The sequence below is a fragment of the Podarcis vaucheri genome (genome assembly GCF_965113315.1).
Source record: "Podarcis vaucheri genome assembly, chromosome: 13".
Taxonomy (NCBI): Eukaryota; Metazoa; Chordata; class Lepidosauria; order Squamata; family Lacertidae; genus Podarcis; species Podarcis vaucheri.
In genome coordinates this window covers 17,409,208-17,426,635 of record NC_138751.1, presented here as the reverse complement: position 1 = coordinate 17,426,635, position 17,428 = coordinate 17,409,208, and the positions used below count along the sequence as shown (strand labels likewise).

The 17,428-nt window shown below is 47.2% G+C and overlaps 1 protein-coding gene across 1 annotated transcript; it reads right to left on the bottom strand.

Moving 5' to 3' along the window:
* Positions 1-1,060: 1,060 nt before the first annotated feature.
* DOC2A (double C2 domain alpha) lies at positions 1,061-17,221 on the bottom strand. Its single transcript, XM_082195530.1, has 11 exons — positions 16,961-17,221; positions 13,575-13,821; positions 8,474-8,553; positions 6,267-6,341; positions 5,406-5,515; positions 5,159-5,285; positions 4,238-4,297; positions 2,936-3,093; positions 2,490-2,571; positions 2,267-2,363; positions 1,061-1,930 (listed from the first exon to the last, which is right to left on the bottom strand). The coding sequence occupies exons 1-11, from the start codon at positions 17,195-17,197 to the stop codon at positions 1,791-1,793; spliced, it is 1,413 nt and encodes a 470-aa protein (XP_082051656.1). The 5' UTR covers positions 17,198-17,221; the 3' UTR covers positions 1,061-1,790.
* Positions 17,222-17,428: the final 207 nt, after the last annotated feature.

The window sequence follows — 17,428 nt, the reverse complement described above, 5'->3', positions numbered from 1 at the left end:
TAGGGAGGGTAACTAGAATAGATTTCAAGGGAGTCAATTTGCAAGCACCTTTATAGCAATGCAATGGTTAGCAGAAGCCTGCATGGATTACAAAGAATAAATGTGTCTCTATATATACTGTGTGTGCGTGTGAGGGAGGGAGGGAGAAATATAAAATCAAGTTCCTAGTTTAGTGGATTGAGGAACAACTGTGAATGCAATGATCTTGGTTTCAGCAAAACACCAAATAGTGTCCCCCATGATAATGTGATTTGCAAGCTGATTAAATGCTATGAACTAGGAAAAGATAGCATGGGAAACTGGACGGAAGCAAAATGAGATTCAACAAAAACAAATGCAGAATTTTGCATTTAGGCAGAATAATCATGGCCATAATCAAGTGCACAGGTATAGGGTGGAAGCAGCAGTAAAAATGAAGAGGTTCCCAGGACAAGTTGATCTTGAGCTGAACATGAGCCAGTCGTACTTTGTAAGACTCATACAACTTTAGGCGGCGTTAATACAGCCGTCGTTTCCAAGACATGAGAAATAATAGTTCCACTTTATTCTGTGCTAGTTGGACTTCATCCGGAGTACTTTGTCCATTTGTGGATGCTACACTTTAAGAAGGATATAGACAAGCTGGAATGGGTTCAGAGAAGGGCAGTGAAGATGGTTAAAGGTATGGAAAACAATCCCTATGAGGAAAGGTTGAAGGAACTGCGTATGTTTAGCCTGGAGAAGAAAGCACCTTTCAAATACCTAAAGGGGTCTTACATAGAAGACTTGCTGAGCAGGTGCTGGCTGAAGATTAGGAGAAACTTTTTCATAGAAATAGTTCCACAATGGGGACCCAGTTGCCCAGAGATGAGGTGCTCTCCCTTGCTGGAAGTCTTTTAAGAAGAGGCTGGGCAGCCCGCTGTTAAGATTGCTCTCTCCCTGGATCGCCTCCAGTGATTTGAGCTTTCTGACAGAAATGGAAGCAAGAATTAACAGCAACCTTGTTTTTAAAACTGCGTGGGTAGTGGTGGACTCAACCTCGTTTGTAACAAGGGAGACTGCAGATAAACAGTTATGTCGGCAGGCCTCTAACAATGAGTTAGCAGGAAGAAGCGTGCCATATGAATGGCCCTATAATCCATGCAGGAAGTTCCAGAGACAATAAACAATAGTTTATTTCCCCAGCAGTTCAGGAGTATAAATTGTATTTGGCACTCTGAGGTTAAGTTGAGTAGGGAAAGGAGCTGGTGTGGAAAGAAGAGGGAAATATATTTTGGACCGCTGAAAGAAATTCCATATGGGGAAGTGGGTTTTTAATATGCTTTAAAAAAGAAAAAGAAATCAAAACCGATGCTTCAAATTTTGTGTGCCAGCAAATATCTTGTCCTTTAAAATCCTAGCTAAGCCTTGGTTTGAAAGTAGTGGGATTTCAGAGCGATGGACAGCTTGGAAAGACAGGTGCTAAGAGAGGAAGAGGACGGATAATTATTTCTGTGACTTTTCATTGATTTAAATTCTTTTTCTACAAGTGGCTTCCTGGGCTCTCCTGTTCTTCCTGGGCTCCTCCACTCTGCTATGACCACCTCCCACTTCCCAATGCCTTAAAACACACGGAAACAGAAGAGGCGATTCATTCCATTTAAGCCCTTCCCTAGAGCGTAATATAAATGGACACCAACGACAAGTAATTTTCAAAACGTGCAAACATCCTCGTGCAAAGGAGGGGCCCCTGGTGCTGTGCCCCTCCCTTTTTTTTGGCAGGCAGGCAGGGCGGGAGGATGCAACTCTATATAGGCAATTGAGGTGGCTTCTCAGGGGCCGAAAGTGGAGGATTCTGGGAGCTCGTTGGTGAGCGTGTGCCAGTGCTCAAGGCGGCAGTCGGGAGTCTGAAGGCATGAGAGCCAGTGCTGTCGGCATTCTCCAGGGGCCCCTAGACCGAGGGTCACCCCACCTGTAAAAGAAAGATAAATTGGTTCTTGATGTTTGCAAACAGCGCCTTCTACCCTGAAGCACAGGGCTCCCCCTTGTGGGACATCCTGTGAAATAGTGGGCATGCCTCTGTTTTATACCAGTTTTGGTGTTGTGACTTCTCTAGCAAAGAATTTTGGGAGCTTTAAATTGGCGAGGCATCTGCAAATCTTATCACAGAGACAGCCACCCACAAGAAATGGCAGTTCCCATGGTCCCATGAGAGAGCCACTTTATAAATCTACGACGTTGGTTGAGGGTCCCAGAAGGCATATCCACATTTTGTAACCCGGCCACCTCCTCCTCTTGCTCTTCTCACCTATGAAGTCGTTAGATTTCCCAATGTCGTAATCCCAAACTGTTATCTCCAGGGATTTCTGACCAAGCTCTGACTGTTCGATCTCATAGAAAAAGTCCTGTTGGGCACAGAAAAGAGACAGAATTAGAATTATTGAAGCATGTTGCCTCTTCAACCTCCCCTCGCTCTGACTGCCTCCCAAGTCCCAGAACATGCAGTTACTTCCTCGTCCTTCTTTCATCACCTCATTATATTCTGGGTTCAGCGTCTTCTTCTTCACGGTTGTTTTATGCTTTGACTTCTTCTCTACGTCTGGCCTCAGGTACCTGCCAAAACAGCAACGGGGACTGAGCCTGTTTGTCTAGACTATTTGTCTTCCTTTCTGTCTCGTTCCCCCAAAAGGCTGCGAGCCACCCTTAAAATTCTGCATGCAAGTGCTAAAAACCACCACCGTACAGCTGCAGAACATTATACTGTACACTCAAAATGCCGGAAATATAGAAGAAAATGCAAAATGACTACACAGACACAGGCATTGTAACGAAGTTAATTCCAGGGTCATTAAAAACAATCCCTGAAAGCTTTCCTTAAAATGGGAATTCTTTTTTCTTTTAGTCTTCTGAATATGCCTGCAGGCTAAGGAAAGGGTAGGCCTTTCTCTTAGGGCCAAGTATAAGCACAATTCCTCACGTTTTTACATAAGGGTCTGAGTATCCACACACATCCATGGCAGCTAAGTGGGCACAGCGAAGAATAGACACCAGCAATCCACGGTGCTCGGAGAGGTACGTGAGGGCGAGCAGGATACGACCCCTTTCTTCCAGGGCCCAGCCGGCTGGGGGTTCTAGCTATGGAGCAAGGAAAAGGAAAGGGCATGGAGTGCTTTTGTGCAAAATATCCACCCAGCAGCCTCCCAAAAACAAACCTTTGCAGCCTGCCAGGGCTGGCCCTGGGCATTTTGACACCCTTGGTTAAGGCTTCAGAAGGCCTCTTCACCCATCCTTGGCAGGCAGCTCTCCCTGGCATTTCCCTGGCACATTGCCTGCTAACGTTGACTCGATCCTCTATCCTGTCAGGCCCGCTAGCCACTTCGCTTGCCCGAAATTTCAGCCTGGCAACTTATGTCTGACTCAACCCTATTTATGTCACAAAATGAATATACCACTTGACTGTTGTAGTAGTAGTAGTAGTAGTAGTAGTAGTAGTAATTAATAAACCTCTGAAGTGGTTTAGAAGAAAGATGTGTCTGAGGGTGAGCAGGATAGCAAGGTAAAATACTAAAGATAACCAAAGTACATGTTTACCCTCTTCACCCCCACCCTGCTTTTTCTCCTCACAACAACCCTGTGAGGTAGCTTAGGTTGAGAGGTGTTGACTGGAAGTCTCCATGATAATTTTTTTTAATGGTTGAAATTGGAATTAAAAAACTGGGGCCCTCCACTCCTAGCCCAACATTGTAATCACTTTGCTGTAGTGGACCATACAGCTTTTCTTCACAGCTGAATAATATTTGGGGGAAAGAGCCTGCTTGGCAGGCTTAAGTTCTGGGCCCTAATTATATAAATAAATTGTATCAAGAGATACATCACGGCGGGGACCAAATGTGGGTCTTCAAGCTTCTGTATCTGGTCGTTGGGACCCTTATCCAGGGTCAAACACCACCCCTGATTTGCATCTTCCTTGGGTGTTTTTGCCTGGCTGGAATAAGTCCTTGAACTCGGATAATGGTTCCTGCTTGCTCGGATTGAGGGTAAAAAGGGCGTGTAAAGTTTGTGTGTGTGTGTTGAAACTGTACAGATGTAAAATTCACATTTGTTGCTCTGTCCACTTTTAGCTCTGGTTCCACCCACCATTGGCATGTAACCCCCTCAGAGTTTGTCTAGAAGAGAATGTGGCCCTCAGGCTGAAAAAATGTGGCCCTCATGTTCCTCACTCTTAAGCTACAGGTTTTATAATGCTAGGAATAGGAAGGGGGCGGGAATACGCTCTCACCTCTCTCAGGTAACAGGAGATGCCACGCAGAGCTGCTGTCATGGAAGAAGGGGATGCCAGCTGTTGAGGGAAGTGAGGATTGAGAGAAAAAAAATCTGTTTTCCCTGCTCTTCCAAACAGAAACATGAGCAAAGTTGGAGGAGTCAAGGGACAGAGTGAGTGAGCAAGTGCACAGAAGAGGGAGAGGAAAAACTCCCTTGACATTTAGAAGTACAGACTGGTACACAAGTATGATGCCTTGTAGGCATAAGTGATTAACCCAACAGAATCAAAATGCAATATATCCTGTGCATGGGGGTGGGTGGGTGGAATCAGTGACAAGACAGAGATGTGTTAATCTACTACACCCATAAAATCTGAATTCTGTGAACAGTATTAAATTGTAGACTGGAACTGCACACTTGCTGGTAAGGTGACGTATTTTGCTTTTGTTGGTCAGTGGGGAGCTAAAGGAGACCCACCCTCACCACTCAAAATCCCGAGTTATCTCCCCTCCTTGCCCCTCCTGAGACACCTTCTAGCCCACTGGAGGATCACAAAAATCATGTGCATAAAATATGCTACAGGCAAGTTGCTGCCTGCAAGTCTTTTCACCTCCACTTGTCGTGAGTTAGCTGGGCTTTTTACACCATGAAGTGTTCACAACTATTCCAACTGCTGGCGAAGAAGAATCAGTTGTGAGATTCTGGTGATTGGCAGAAAGCACTGAGTTTGGCAGAGCAGGGGAGAAACTCAGGCAGGTCCCAGGGAGAGGAGGGCCTGCGAGCTGTTAGTGGGGATTGGGACAGGGGGACAAGGGACTGGGCAGCCAAGCAGCTAGAGGATGTGCTTGAGGATCCTTATCAATTCATAAAATAAACCAATAGATCCTGATTCCTGACTCATTTTGAGATATGCAATCGGCTTATGCCCGACTCTCACTGGTTGTTGTCTTTCCAAGCACAGATTGAAGTGTCTCTTCTGGCCAGGCTGGAGACGCCTCAGGGGCACTCGGGTCTCGCCAATGAACTCGTTGTGGGTCAGTTTGTCCTCATCGCAGACGGAGATTCTGGGAAGCAGAAAGAGAGAAAAAGGATCCAAGGGTGTGAATGCCAAAGGGAGCATGGGAATGAAAGAGGACCCTGTAGATTGGGATTTTAAGTCAGCGGGGCAGGGCGGGAGGTCTTACCGCAGAGTTTTCCGGGCCATATCCTCAGCTGTTATTCCAATGTAAGTCAGAGCCTCATTCCACACAGGGTTGAGAGTGTTGTGCTGGGTTCGTGTTTTCAGTTTGTTCGCCTGGAGAGGAGAAGGTTTTTTGGGGGGGCAGGGAGGCATTGGAATAGAAGAGCAGAATATTCTAGTAAGACCAGAGGCATACCTGTTTCCTAGGCTGGAAGCAGGAGAATGGTGGCATGGAATTATCAATGTTTTTCTATTTATTCTCTCCTGATAATTACTGATAGCCCCTTTCCCAAACTGTGCTTTATTGAATGTCTTTTAAAGAGTCTGGTTTCCCATATTTGCCTGATGTGGCTTAGTCTGATGAGGTGCATGGCTCTGTCTTGCTCCTTCTCTTTCTCCCTGGATGTTGGAGTGAGTAGCCAGTTGCATGAGCTATTCTGCTTAGCTACAAAGAAATGGGGGAACTGTCCTTCAACCTATTTGTCACTGCTCAGTGTTGACCTGGGAACAGACCTACCGGAGGTATAGATGCATGAGTTAAGTGAACTTTGGGAATTGTAGCTCTATGAGGGGAACAGGGGTCACCTAACAATGCTCAGTATCCTTAACTACAGTTCTCTGGATTCTTTGGGGGAAGTGAAGTCTGTATAAAATGGTATGATACTGCTTTAAATGTTTGGCACTGATGGGGCCTGAGAAACACTGCCTTCCTCCTGTTTTATAGGGACACAATATCTCCAGCTTGGTTACGCACCTTATCTTTTCTCTGCATGGTTGTGGTAGCTGTGCATGTGTATATTGGATAGTGCTAGGCTCAGGAACTGTGAGACAGTGAAAGTGGAGGCGAACCTGAAGCCATGTTTACCTTGCAGGCTCCGGGCAGAAGGTGCAGTTTGACATAGGGGTCAGCCAGGCCATTGAAATCCATCGGTTTCAGACCCTGAGAATAAGAAGACAGTGATCAGCTCCCCTTTAAACATAATATTGTCCTTATACATTTCGTTAACATCTCAAGAGAATGCTTCATGCTTTTTTCTCAGACACGCAGTCCTTCGACTGTTGCACACATGACCACACTCCTACACAGAAGCAGCAAGAAGTGTGACAGTAGTCTTGACCTTATGCACAGTGTTTCTACTGCATATCATGACTTACAGTATAAATGTTTTGAATGCCATGGCTAACATCCCACTTTTCCATGGACAGACCTCTGAGGTCGTTAACATAACGAAGAAATAGAAACAACCAAAGCACAAGCAACAGCAAAGCAAACCTTCAGCAGATAGATAGATATTTTTAAAAATGAGCTGACACCTCAGTAATGCAAAGGATTATCCTCTTCCATACAAATGCTTAAGAAGGCAGGTCTCTGCTGCTTGACTAAAAGCAAGCAATGAGGTGGTCTTATGGGCCGCCCAAAACTTAGCTTTGCCTGGTATTCCTTCTCTTCCACTGTATTTCAGATGCCAGGGTAAGGGACAGAGATCAGGTTTTCAGCTGCTGAGCCACCTGTCCAGGCAGGAGGGGAGGAGGGAGTCCCAACTGCAGGTACAGCAGAGAAGGGGGTATCTGTGCCCTCACCCCAATGCTGAAGGACTACAACTCCCATCATCCCTGGACTAGCCATGTTGGCAGGGTGTGATGGGAGCTGAAGTCCAACAACATCTGGTAGGCCACTGTTTCCCCACCCCTGATTTACGGACTTAAAGGTTAAGAAATGCACTCTGAATCAGACCTGCAAATGAATAGGGAGCCAGTGATATGGATATAGCACTGGTATAATACATGCTCTGGGCACCTCAACCTAGATCAGGCATAGGCAAACCCAAATCCAGTTGTTTTGGGACTACAACTCCCATCATCCCTGACCACTGGTACTGTTAACTAGGGATGATGGGAGTTGTAGTCCCAAAACATCTGGAGGGGCGAGTTTGCCTATGCCTGCCCTCGATAATAAGCTAGTTGCTGCCTTCTGAGCCAATGGAAGTTTCAGACACTCTTCAAAAGCAGCCCTGTGTAGTAGTTATTCTATGTATGAAGCCAGAATTAGAGTGAGGTTGTTTATGGGGCATAAGAAACACAGGAGAACTCTGGGGAGAGCCTCAGTGAGCTTTGCAGAATCTGTGGGACGAGACAAGTGTTCGGGCAGAGAGGCCTTCTTGAATAATCCTCATAAAAGTGTCGGCTTGCCTTTGTTGAAGGGAACACAGACTCAACGCCACTCGTGGCTAAAATAAATTATTCTGAGTCTTGGAATGCTTCGTGCTGTGATTTCTTAAACACTGTTCAGAGCCGCTGCTAAAGCATCAAGCTAAATTGGTTTCGTTGAAGGATTGCCACAGGGAAAATGGCACTTCCAGTTATATAGAAGGCAGGAAAAACAAAAAACACATCATGTTAACACACCCAGAATAGTTTGGGAGGAAGCCCCTGCAACGTGGGGGAGCAAAGAGAGAAGAGAATGGTATGTGGATTAATGGTTATCAGTCGGGGCGAAAGGGAGCCTGAGGTGTGGTGCTGGGGCTCTGGGTAATGATGATGGGCAAGCGTTACTTTTGCTGTGGTTCTGAACTGCCGCATTGTTTCCCTTGCTTTCCCCATCCCTTCTCTGTTGCCACGGCAACCCCAGATGCCTGCGGATACCCGGTTGCCTGGCGCGTCGCCGAGGTGCTTGAAGATGCTGCAAGCCCACCAGCTGGCAGGGGAGAGGGGGCTTGTGTTTGTTGGCATGTATGTGAGGGTAGGGGTTGTGCAAACAGAGCTGGCTGAAGTCCGCGGGGGTTTGTGTGAGAGAGGTGGGCCTTTGAGTGAACCTCTCTGCTTTCCAGAGGCTTGGAGGAGAAGGAAGGGGTTGAGATGCAGGCGAGAGAAAGGTAACAGACTGAAGATGAGCAGCGCTGGCTCCATAATGAGATTTCCCCTCCTTGTGTGGCCTCTCTTATTAAATCATGTCCCTCTGTTGTGAAAACGAGACACAGAATGCAGAAAGCCTGCGGGTCGGAATCAAATAGCACCATCCATTTGCAGGAGAGCAGTTGTTTTTGGGGCACTTTGCCAGATTGCCATCATTACCTTGGCCCGTAGGATGGTGCAGTCAAGGGTGCAGTTTTCGGGATCATAGAGGATGTCAAATTCAAGAGTCCCAAGCGATGCTAGGAAAGGAATCGGGTGCCAAACAGAATGAAGAAAAAGAATCAGTCAGTCGCATCTGAATTTTCTTTTTCCTCTCTCTTCCTTGCAATCATACAATCTGCCTGCATATTGAGCTCCCTCCATCTGCCTATATTACCTGTCTACCTTTCTGCACTGCTCACCACTATAGGTTTGTGTAGAAGTCATCTGTCAGCCAGCTGGCATATAGATGCAGCTATTTTCTCTGAGATCGAAAAAATAATAATCAAAACCCTACCTCTCCCAGATAACCCAGGCACTAATAAAACTGGTATGTTCTGCTGCGACCTGCATAAATCATGCCGGTTAGGCCAATTTACCTAAGTATGCATAATTTATTTTGCTTCTGCTCAGGGGAGGGGAGAATCAAAGGGGCTGAGCGGTGCATCAGAGCCCTATATCCTGAGTACAGTAAACCCTGCCGAACTCCCTTCCCATTGGTATACTTTATCAGACATAACCCATATAGTTCTGATTCCGTCTTTACAACCATCAGGTCTAGGAAAAGTGTGTGCGTGTGTGTGCACGCATGTTCTTTTTTTTTTACAGCAATGGAAGGTTCTTAGCATTTATGTATTTATTTAATAAAATTTATACAGTACTTGTATGTAAAAACAACAACAACCCTCAAAGCAGTCTACAAAAAGATAAAACAATAAAATGCAGAAAAATTCACAACTCTGCTTTAAAACATACAAAAGTTAAAATACTGAAACAGATTAAAATTACCTCAGCTTTCTAAGCGTCTGGGTAGGCTCGTCCGAATGTTTTTAGCAGGTGCCGAAAAGTGTACAGCGAAGGCACCTGCTTGATCTCAATAGACGGGGAGTTCCAAAGTGTGTTAAACAATCAAATTTCTTACCCCTGCTGAATGGGTATTCTGTGGAACCTGTAGCTGTGCCAATTCCACCAATTGAAGTGGCTGAGTGGGAATATGTGGGGTAAGGGGATCTCATAGGTAAAGCAAGTTGTTAAGGGCTTTGTATACTAATAAGAACACCTTGAACCTGGCCTGGTATCAAATCAGGAACCAGGGCAGATTTCTGAGCACAGAGTTGGATCTTGCCTGGGAGTTGCGTGATCACACCCTTTGAACCTGGATGGCCTACCTTCTGATCTCAGGTGAATAGGGAGCAGCTGTAGTACCCAAGGTTCTGTGCTCTGCACATGCTCAGAGGCATTGTTACCACTCCATATATTCTAGGGTAGAAACCTGGTGTGACAAAAAAGTAGGCATCTACCTACTCCATGCATCTTACTTACATTATTGGTCTTTAGCTGCAGATCCCTTTCGCACAGTTTCCCACCCACAAAGTCGAAATGCGTGGAGGCAGAAGAGGACCATGCTTTTGTCTGCATCTCCAGCCACTGTATACCTTAGTTCTGGGTACACAGAACAGCCTACACGCGTGCAAGTCATACATGCACAGGTGTTCCCCGCATGGTCAGAGAGAAGCAGGCTGCATGGACAGAGAGCCTGTGGTGCGCAAGTGGTACACTTGTAGCTCTGTGCACACAGAGCTGGGGAACTCATGGAGAACAGGGAGAGCGGTGCAATCCTGCTGCTCCCCCACTTAACGCAGCCAGGCTGCATGGTTGGAAGACTGTGTAAAATGAGCTTATGTGTCAGTCCACCTACAGATTTGTCCCTGCTTCTTTCCATCTGGGCGCATCTTTACTTGCACTGGTTCATAAATTGCTTTCTGTCCATCCAAATCCATCCATCCTCTGGCATGGACATTTTACCTTTCTGCCCTTCTGTCTCTTCCCATCCATCCATCTATCCATCCATCCTTGATCTATCCATCTTCCTTTCTGTCTTCCTCCACTCTGGCTCTCCCTTACCACCCCCACCCCCCCATTCCATTCATCTTTCCACCCCTCCGCCTTTCCTTCCCTCCCTCCTTTCTGGTGTGTGTAACTACACATGCAACTCTATGAGCTTGCTTGAGTGCAAGTGTGTTGTGTGCACATGCGTAGACGAGAATACGAAACCGTCTCTCTCTTAAAGGCAGGCTGTTGTGTCAGTGAGGGTGTCACTTTGTGTGGGTTTGTTTTCGTTAGGGAAGGTGGCGGAGCGAGCCATTTGTTATGTGCGAGCTTGTCCCCAGAAGTGTGTGACTGTGTTCCTTCATGCATCTCTGTGTGCGTCGCTTGTGAATCGGCACCATATGGGTGCAAAAAGCTTCTGCTCTCTGCACCAGAGTGCTTCTCGATGACTGCTGGGGCTGTGGCGTGTACAACGTGGTGGCCTGGTTTGCCTGTCATGCTAAGCCAAGTCACGGCTTAGTGCAAACGGACAACTGTGCTGCCGACTGAGAGAGGAGATTGCAGCTGCTTGGCTCCGCCCAGCTCTTTCTGCTATTCTACTGCACCGAGCTAAGCTTTGGTTTCGCTCAGATGCCGTCCCAACCTGGGCTCGTGTAGATCTCTTCTGACTCAGCAGGGTTGCAACCAAGGTTTGCCCCATGGTTTATGGCCCACGATTCACAGCTTTAACACTGCAGTGGATCTTGCTCCCCCATCAAGACTTCTAGGGACCGGGGGGGGGGGCAGGGATGCACACAAAATGTTCTTACAGAGACTCGGAAGGCTCTCCAACCGTTAATTCCTATGGCAACACATCACCTGTGCCAGTTACTTAAACAAAGCCAAATCTGTCTGGCAGGTTTAACCACTAAGTCAGGGGCTAGGGAATCTCAGGTGTAGGTGCATGGGGGGGTGTTATTGGTTTGTGTTGTTGTTTGTTGTTGTTTTTATTATGTATTGTGTTTTTACTTTTTTATGTTGCGAACCTCCCTGAAATCTATGGATGAAGGACACAGCACACAAATTCAATAAATAAACAAATGGCGGCCCTCCAGGCTGCACTGTCTGGCCCTCGGGACACTTCCCAGGCTAAGCCCTGTCTCCCCAGACCACACCTTCCCCAGTCCATCCTGCTTTTGCCTGGCTGGAATGCATCCTTGAACTGAGGTAGCAACTCAGGAGCCAGGATGGAAAGATGTATGTGTTTTGTGTGATGAGTCCCCATGTAGCCACTGGCACACAGCCCCTGGAAGGTTGCTTACAGGCGAATGGGGCCCTCAGGCTGAAGAAAGATTGCCAGCCCTTGACTTGAGCGTTACTTCTGTTGTCCAGACCCCAACCTAACTGCCATAGGATCTTTGTGATGGATGGGGACTCCTAGTCCTATAATGATATGAAGGCAAATATTTGGAAGTTTTGCTTGTGTGTGAACTGAGAAAAGTTGTTTGCGATAAATAGTTGTGGGGAGGTGTACGTATGAGAGAGAGAGAACACAAACCTGTGTGTGAAGAAGAGCACAGGTGTGTACCTATGTGAGTGTACCAAGAGTGCACCTATCTGAGCACTGAAGTATCGCAATCCCTGGCCTGAATCTCAGCACATTGACTGAAGTAAGTCATGTTGGCCTCGGTCATTTTTCCAACTTCCAAAGGAGTCTTCTTAGGTTGGCAGCCTTGGTACACAACTTGTATTATTGAGACAGGAGATGTGCAGCACAATCCTATCCATGCTTCTTCAGAGGTAAAAAGTAAAGGTAAATGACCTCTGGATGGTTAAGTCCAGTCAAAGGCGACTATGGGGTGCGGCGCTCATCTCCCTTTCAGGCCGAGGGAGCCAGCGTTTGTCCACAGACAGCTTTCCGGGTCATGTGGCCAGCATGACTAAACTGGAGCAACGGGACACTGTGACAGAAGCCAGAGCGCACGGAAACGCTGTTTACCTTCCTGCCGCAATGGTACCTCTTTATCTACTTGCACTGGCATGCTTTCAGACTGCTAGGTTGGCAGGAGCTGGGACAGAGCAACGGGAGCTCACTCCGTTGCAGGGATTCGAAGTGCCAACCTTCTGATCAGCAAGCCCAAGAGGCTCAGTGGTTTAGACCACAGCGCCACCTGCATCCCTATCTTCAGAAGTAAGTCCAGAAGTAAGGTCAGGGGGGCTTCCTCTTGCAGGTCAGCGTGTGTCTCAGGAATGCCTTGTGTGTATACAAGGAGGCAGGGAGGGAGAATGAGGGTCTGCATGCAAGGCTGTGAGTGAGAGTGCAAGGGAGAACTTTCCCACCAGGCGATGTGATTGCTGAGTCATTGCATGGTGAAAACAGGGCTGGCCACACCACAAGAGCCATCTCAATGTATTGACATGTAAAGGAGGTTCTAGGGGGCACGCCTTCTGAGTGGGAATTCTTGTGTAACATTTAGGCAAGTGTGTGTTTGTGATATGGGAGGACTGGGAGGTATAGATCATCTGAAAGGCTTGGTGTTTCTGAGAACCGCTGTATGAAATGCATTGTGACAAAATGCAAGACTTACATTCTCAGATGCAGGTGAGAGTGTCTAAGGAAGTAAGTGTGTGGGAGAGAAAATATAGGTATAAAAAAGCAGCTGGCAGGACTCTTGTAGTGAAGCCCTGGGTGACAGTATGTGAAAAATTTATGGACATTTATATGTGTGAAAATGTCTTGAATTTGTGCCTGTTTTGGTTTGAGACTCTTTTGTATGTATGTACATAAGACAGAGCTACTAGCTGCACATTCACTCAACATTTAAAGCACATGGCTTTCCCCCAAAGAATCCTGGGAACTGTGGTTCACCCCACAGAGCTACAGTTCCCAGCACCCTTAACAAACTACAGATCCCAAGATTCTTTGGAGGGTAAATGCGCTTTCAGTGTAATTCAGCAAGTGGTGTGTATGCAGCCATTCTCTCTTGTGCACCTGGCTGTGAAAATGTACAAAGGCAAGAGAGCTGGTGTGTAAGATGACAGCCTGTGTGTGTGTGTGTGTGTGTGTGTGTGTGAGAGAGAGAGAGAGAGAGAGAGAGAGAGAGAGTCTGCATGTGTGAACATGCATGTATCAGATATGTGGTTCAGGCCGCCTATACCCCTCTCCACCCCCCATGGAATGAATAGATGGTTTGAGCCAGAACACCTGGGTCCTCTCCCCTTCAAAGGCATGGAAGAGAGGGTTCATACTCACTGCTGTCATCAGAATCGTCTCCGTCCGCCGATTCTCCTTCCCCAGTTCCAGGGGGCAGGGCCGCAGCCCCTTGACCCCTCATTCTGTCTCGTGTCGCCAACATGCCCTCCAGCCCAGGATGTGGGAAATAGGCAGAGATTTGGGCAATGGGCCGGATTGGCCCTGGGGACACATCAATGGCCATATGTTCCCGGATAGGGACTGGAGCACGTTCTCCACGTCGGACGGTCATTGGAGGTGCAGTCAGCTGTGGAGGATGGAAAGAGATGTTTATTTTGATTCATTATTCCACCGTGAGACCAGATGTAGGCTGATGTGGAATACAATCCTATGTCGGTTAAACCATAGAGCCTAGGACTTGCTGATCAGAAGGTTGGCAGTTCGAATCCCTGCGACGGGGTGAGCTCTTGTTGCTCGATCCCTGCTCCTGCCAACCTAGCAGTTTGAAAGCACATCAAAGTGCAAGTAGATAAATAGGTACCGCTCCGGCGGAAAGGTAAACGGTGTTTCCATGTGCTGCTCTGGTTCACCAGAAGTGGCTTAGTGATGCTGCCCACATGACCCAGAAGCTGTACTCCAGCTCCCTTGGCCAATAAAGCGAGATGAGCGCTGCAACCCCAGAGTCGGTCATGACTGGACCTAATGGTCAGGGGTCCCTTTACCTTTACCTTTAAGTCTTCATGGGGCCGTCGCTCTCAGGTAAGGGTGCCCAGGTTTGTGCAGTGGTTGAAAGATGCGCACACACCATGTATTTAAAGCACAGTACTTCCCCCACAGAATCCTGGGAACTGTGGTTCACCCACCAGAGAGCTACAATTCCCAGCACCCTTAGCAAACTCCTAGCAGGTAGTAGTCAGGGGCATAGTGCCTCCTCTGACTATGGTGGTTCCATTTAGCCCACCTTGACTGACAGCCATCAGTGAGTGGGACATGCAGCAAAGTGTTCCAGTGAATCTTCACCTAGAAAGAGTACTCCTGCCTAGGGTGCTAGCCAGCCATGCCTCCCACCAGGGCACTCCATTCCACCCTCTGATTTTCTCAACCCGGAAAGGTAGCCCATCTGGAAGAAGAGAAGCTCCGATCCGAAACCTCTGCTGCTTTGCAGGATGTCTTCAGGAGGAGAAAAGGCTAGGAGTAAACCCTACACAAATCCAGAGAGGAATCCCTAAGACGGTTGGGTGGTGGCTTGTACACCTTCCGGCATCTCCTGCAGCCAAGCTGGTACCAAACCTATTGCCCTGCTTTCCTTTGGACCACATCAGCAAGGCCAAAAGAGGGATCTTGCCGTCTGGGGCAGCCCAGGACGTCCATATGCCCTGCTCAGGCTTGTTTCCTGGGAGGTCACTTTGGTGCTGCTAGCGCAACGGTTTGGAGTGTCTCTCGAGACAGAAGGATGCCAGCAGCAGCAATTCCATGGTTACTGAGCATGCTCAGCTCTTAATGGATTGTTTTAAGCCCTCCCCACCCTCACTCTAGGGATTTATTTATTTTTACAAAAGTTTTTTTGTGGGGGTACTTCTGCAAGCATGTGAAAATGCCCCCTCTATCCTCAGTGGCTCCAATCCCAAGTTAACTATTAGAGGGAACAATCAACACCCCAAATGAAATTTTCTCATCCCCCTTTAAAGCGGTCTAAGCCCCAGACCACAACCACCACATCCTGTGACAACAAATGCCATAAACCAATTACACATCGTGTTAAGAAATGTTTCCTGTACCCTGATCTTTTCCACATCAATTTTACTGGATAATCCCAAATTCACGTGTTATGAGGAAGAGAGAATTTTTCTCTGTCCACACCAAGTGTAAATTTATGCTCCTTGACTGTGACCCTTCCCCAGTCATCGTTTTCCTAAGAGAGAGCCCTTAAATGTGTTGGCCTTTTCTAACCAGGCAGGCTGATTTCTGATTCCTTACAGCTGGTTCCTGAGTCCAATGTTTGTTTAGAGAGCCACACATTTCGCCTTCCTTCACAAGTTATGGGTGTAAACTGAGCACCACAAAGATCTGTGCTGGTGCCCATTTTCTATATGCTTCCCATTCTCTAAAGAAGGGAAACTTTCCCAGTAAAACCGAAAGGAATGTTTTGGCTTAATGGTGGATTTCTCTCTCTCTTTTGCTGGCAAATACCAAGGAAGAACTTTCAGCTGCATCTGTTCACATTATGCAGGAAATCTGCTCTCTCTTGTCCATCTTTTTAAAAATGAGTTTTATGTTCGTTTATTGAAAGTCAAAAGTTACAGAGTGAGGAGCAATGGGCAAAACTGGTGGCTCTTTTCCCCCCTCCTCTGAAGCATCAGAACTGAGCTCTTCAGAGGTCCATCCATGCATTGAGGCTGCAATCCTGCACATACTTACCTGGGAGTAAGTCTCACTGAACTCAGAGGAGCTTACTCCTGAGTAGGCAATATAGGCTCGCATGGCGAGTGACTTCTGTTTTTTGTTTGTTTTAATAAACCCCACAGTGTGTTAGAAGTGACATTAAATGAAGCATTCACAAATCGATGTCATGTTGTAATGGAATGTCGATGGGCCAAGCAGCAAGATTTACAACTCCGTAGACACGCAGGCAAAAGCTGTAGAATTCATTTACTGTGCTGGGTTTTGTGTGTGTGTGTGTGTGTGGTAGTGAGCCGATTCTAATTGAATAAGGAAATTGCATCGCCAGAAGCATAATGGCATTTTGATATGACAGTTTCTTTAGAGACCGGCGTTCCTGCGAGGGTTATTTTTAATTAATTGGTATTGGATTATTAACCGATATTAATAGAATGAGTTTGCTAAATTGAGTTGTCTTTTTATTATTATTTCTTTTATGTCTGTGTGGATTTTTTTCTCTCTTCACTCGTCAATTCTCAATCAGTTTCACCTACTCTCAGAATTGCCCTCTGATCTTCCTGCCCAGGATCTGCCCCACACATATGTAAATAAAAGCAAATAACCTGTAATTACCTAACATCTTGCTCCCCCCCCCCACTTCTAAGCAATTTACCCCTTCACTTCTCCCCCCATACTTTCCAAATACATCCTTAATTCCCCACCGGACTCCAAGAGAGATGCCTGAATTGCCCTTTCCCTGTGATTCCATCTTGCACCAGCCCCACATCCGAAAAACTGCCCCTAGGATCTGCCTTTTCTACCCCCCACCAACCTCCCCCAAATTGCACTAGCCCCCCCACCCCAATGCACAAAAAGACCTCTCAAGCAACTCTTCCAACTCCCCCACTTCTTCAGAAACTCTTCCAGAACCTGGAACCCCACATCCCACCCCCTTTCCCCCAACTCCCCCCCCAACTGTCTTCCCACCTTCCCCCAAAGTAGTGCCTGCACCTTATCTTCACACCCACGGGACCCCAACCTCCCCTCACCCTCTGCCCCCATCCTACCTGGGTGCTGCTCCTGTCAACAGGTAACGGTGGGGAGGGGATAGCGCAGCGAATGAGAGGCGGTCGATTGGGGGATCCCACAGACTTAGAGAGAGAGGGAGAGAGAGGGAGGGAGGGAGGGAAGGAGAGAGAGAGCGCGCAAGGGAAGAGGGGGGGGGGGTTGCAGGCAGGGAGGTGGAGACAATGGAGAACCGGGGAAGGGAGGTGCAGGGTGCAGAGATCTGATATGCAATACATAGATTAGATCCGATAGACGATGAAGGATGGACTTTATCTGTTTGGGCTGAACGCCTGTGTCTAGCAAGAGAAAACTGGCTGCACAGTCTGTGCATGTATTTACACCCAGAGAGAGTGATCTGGCATCTGATCATCAGATCTAAAGATTGGGGCTTGATAACATAGGAATAGGGGTGATAAAAGCATTTCTGATCTGCAATATCTAAGTAGAAAGTTGGATAGAATATATGT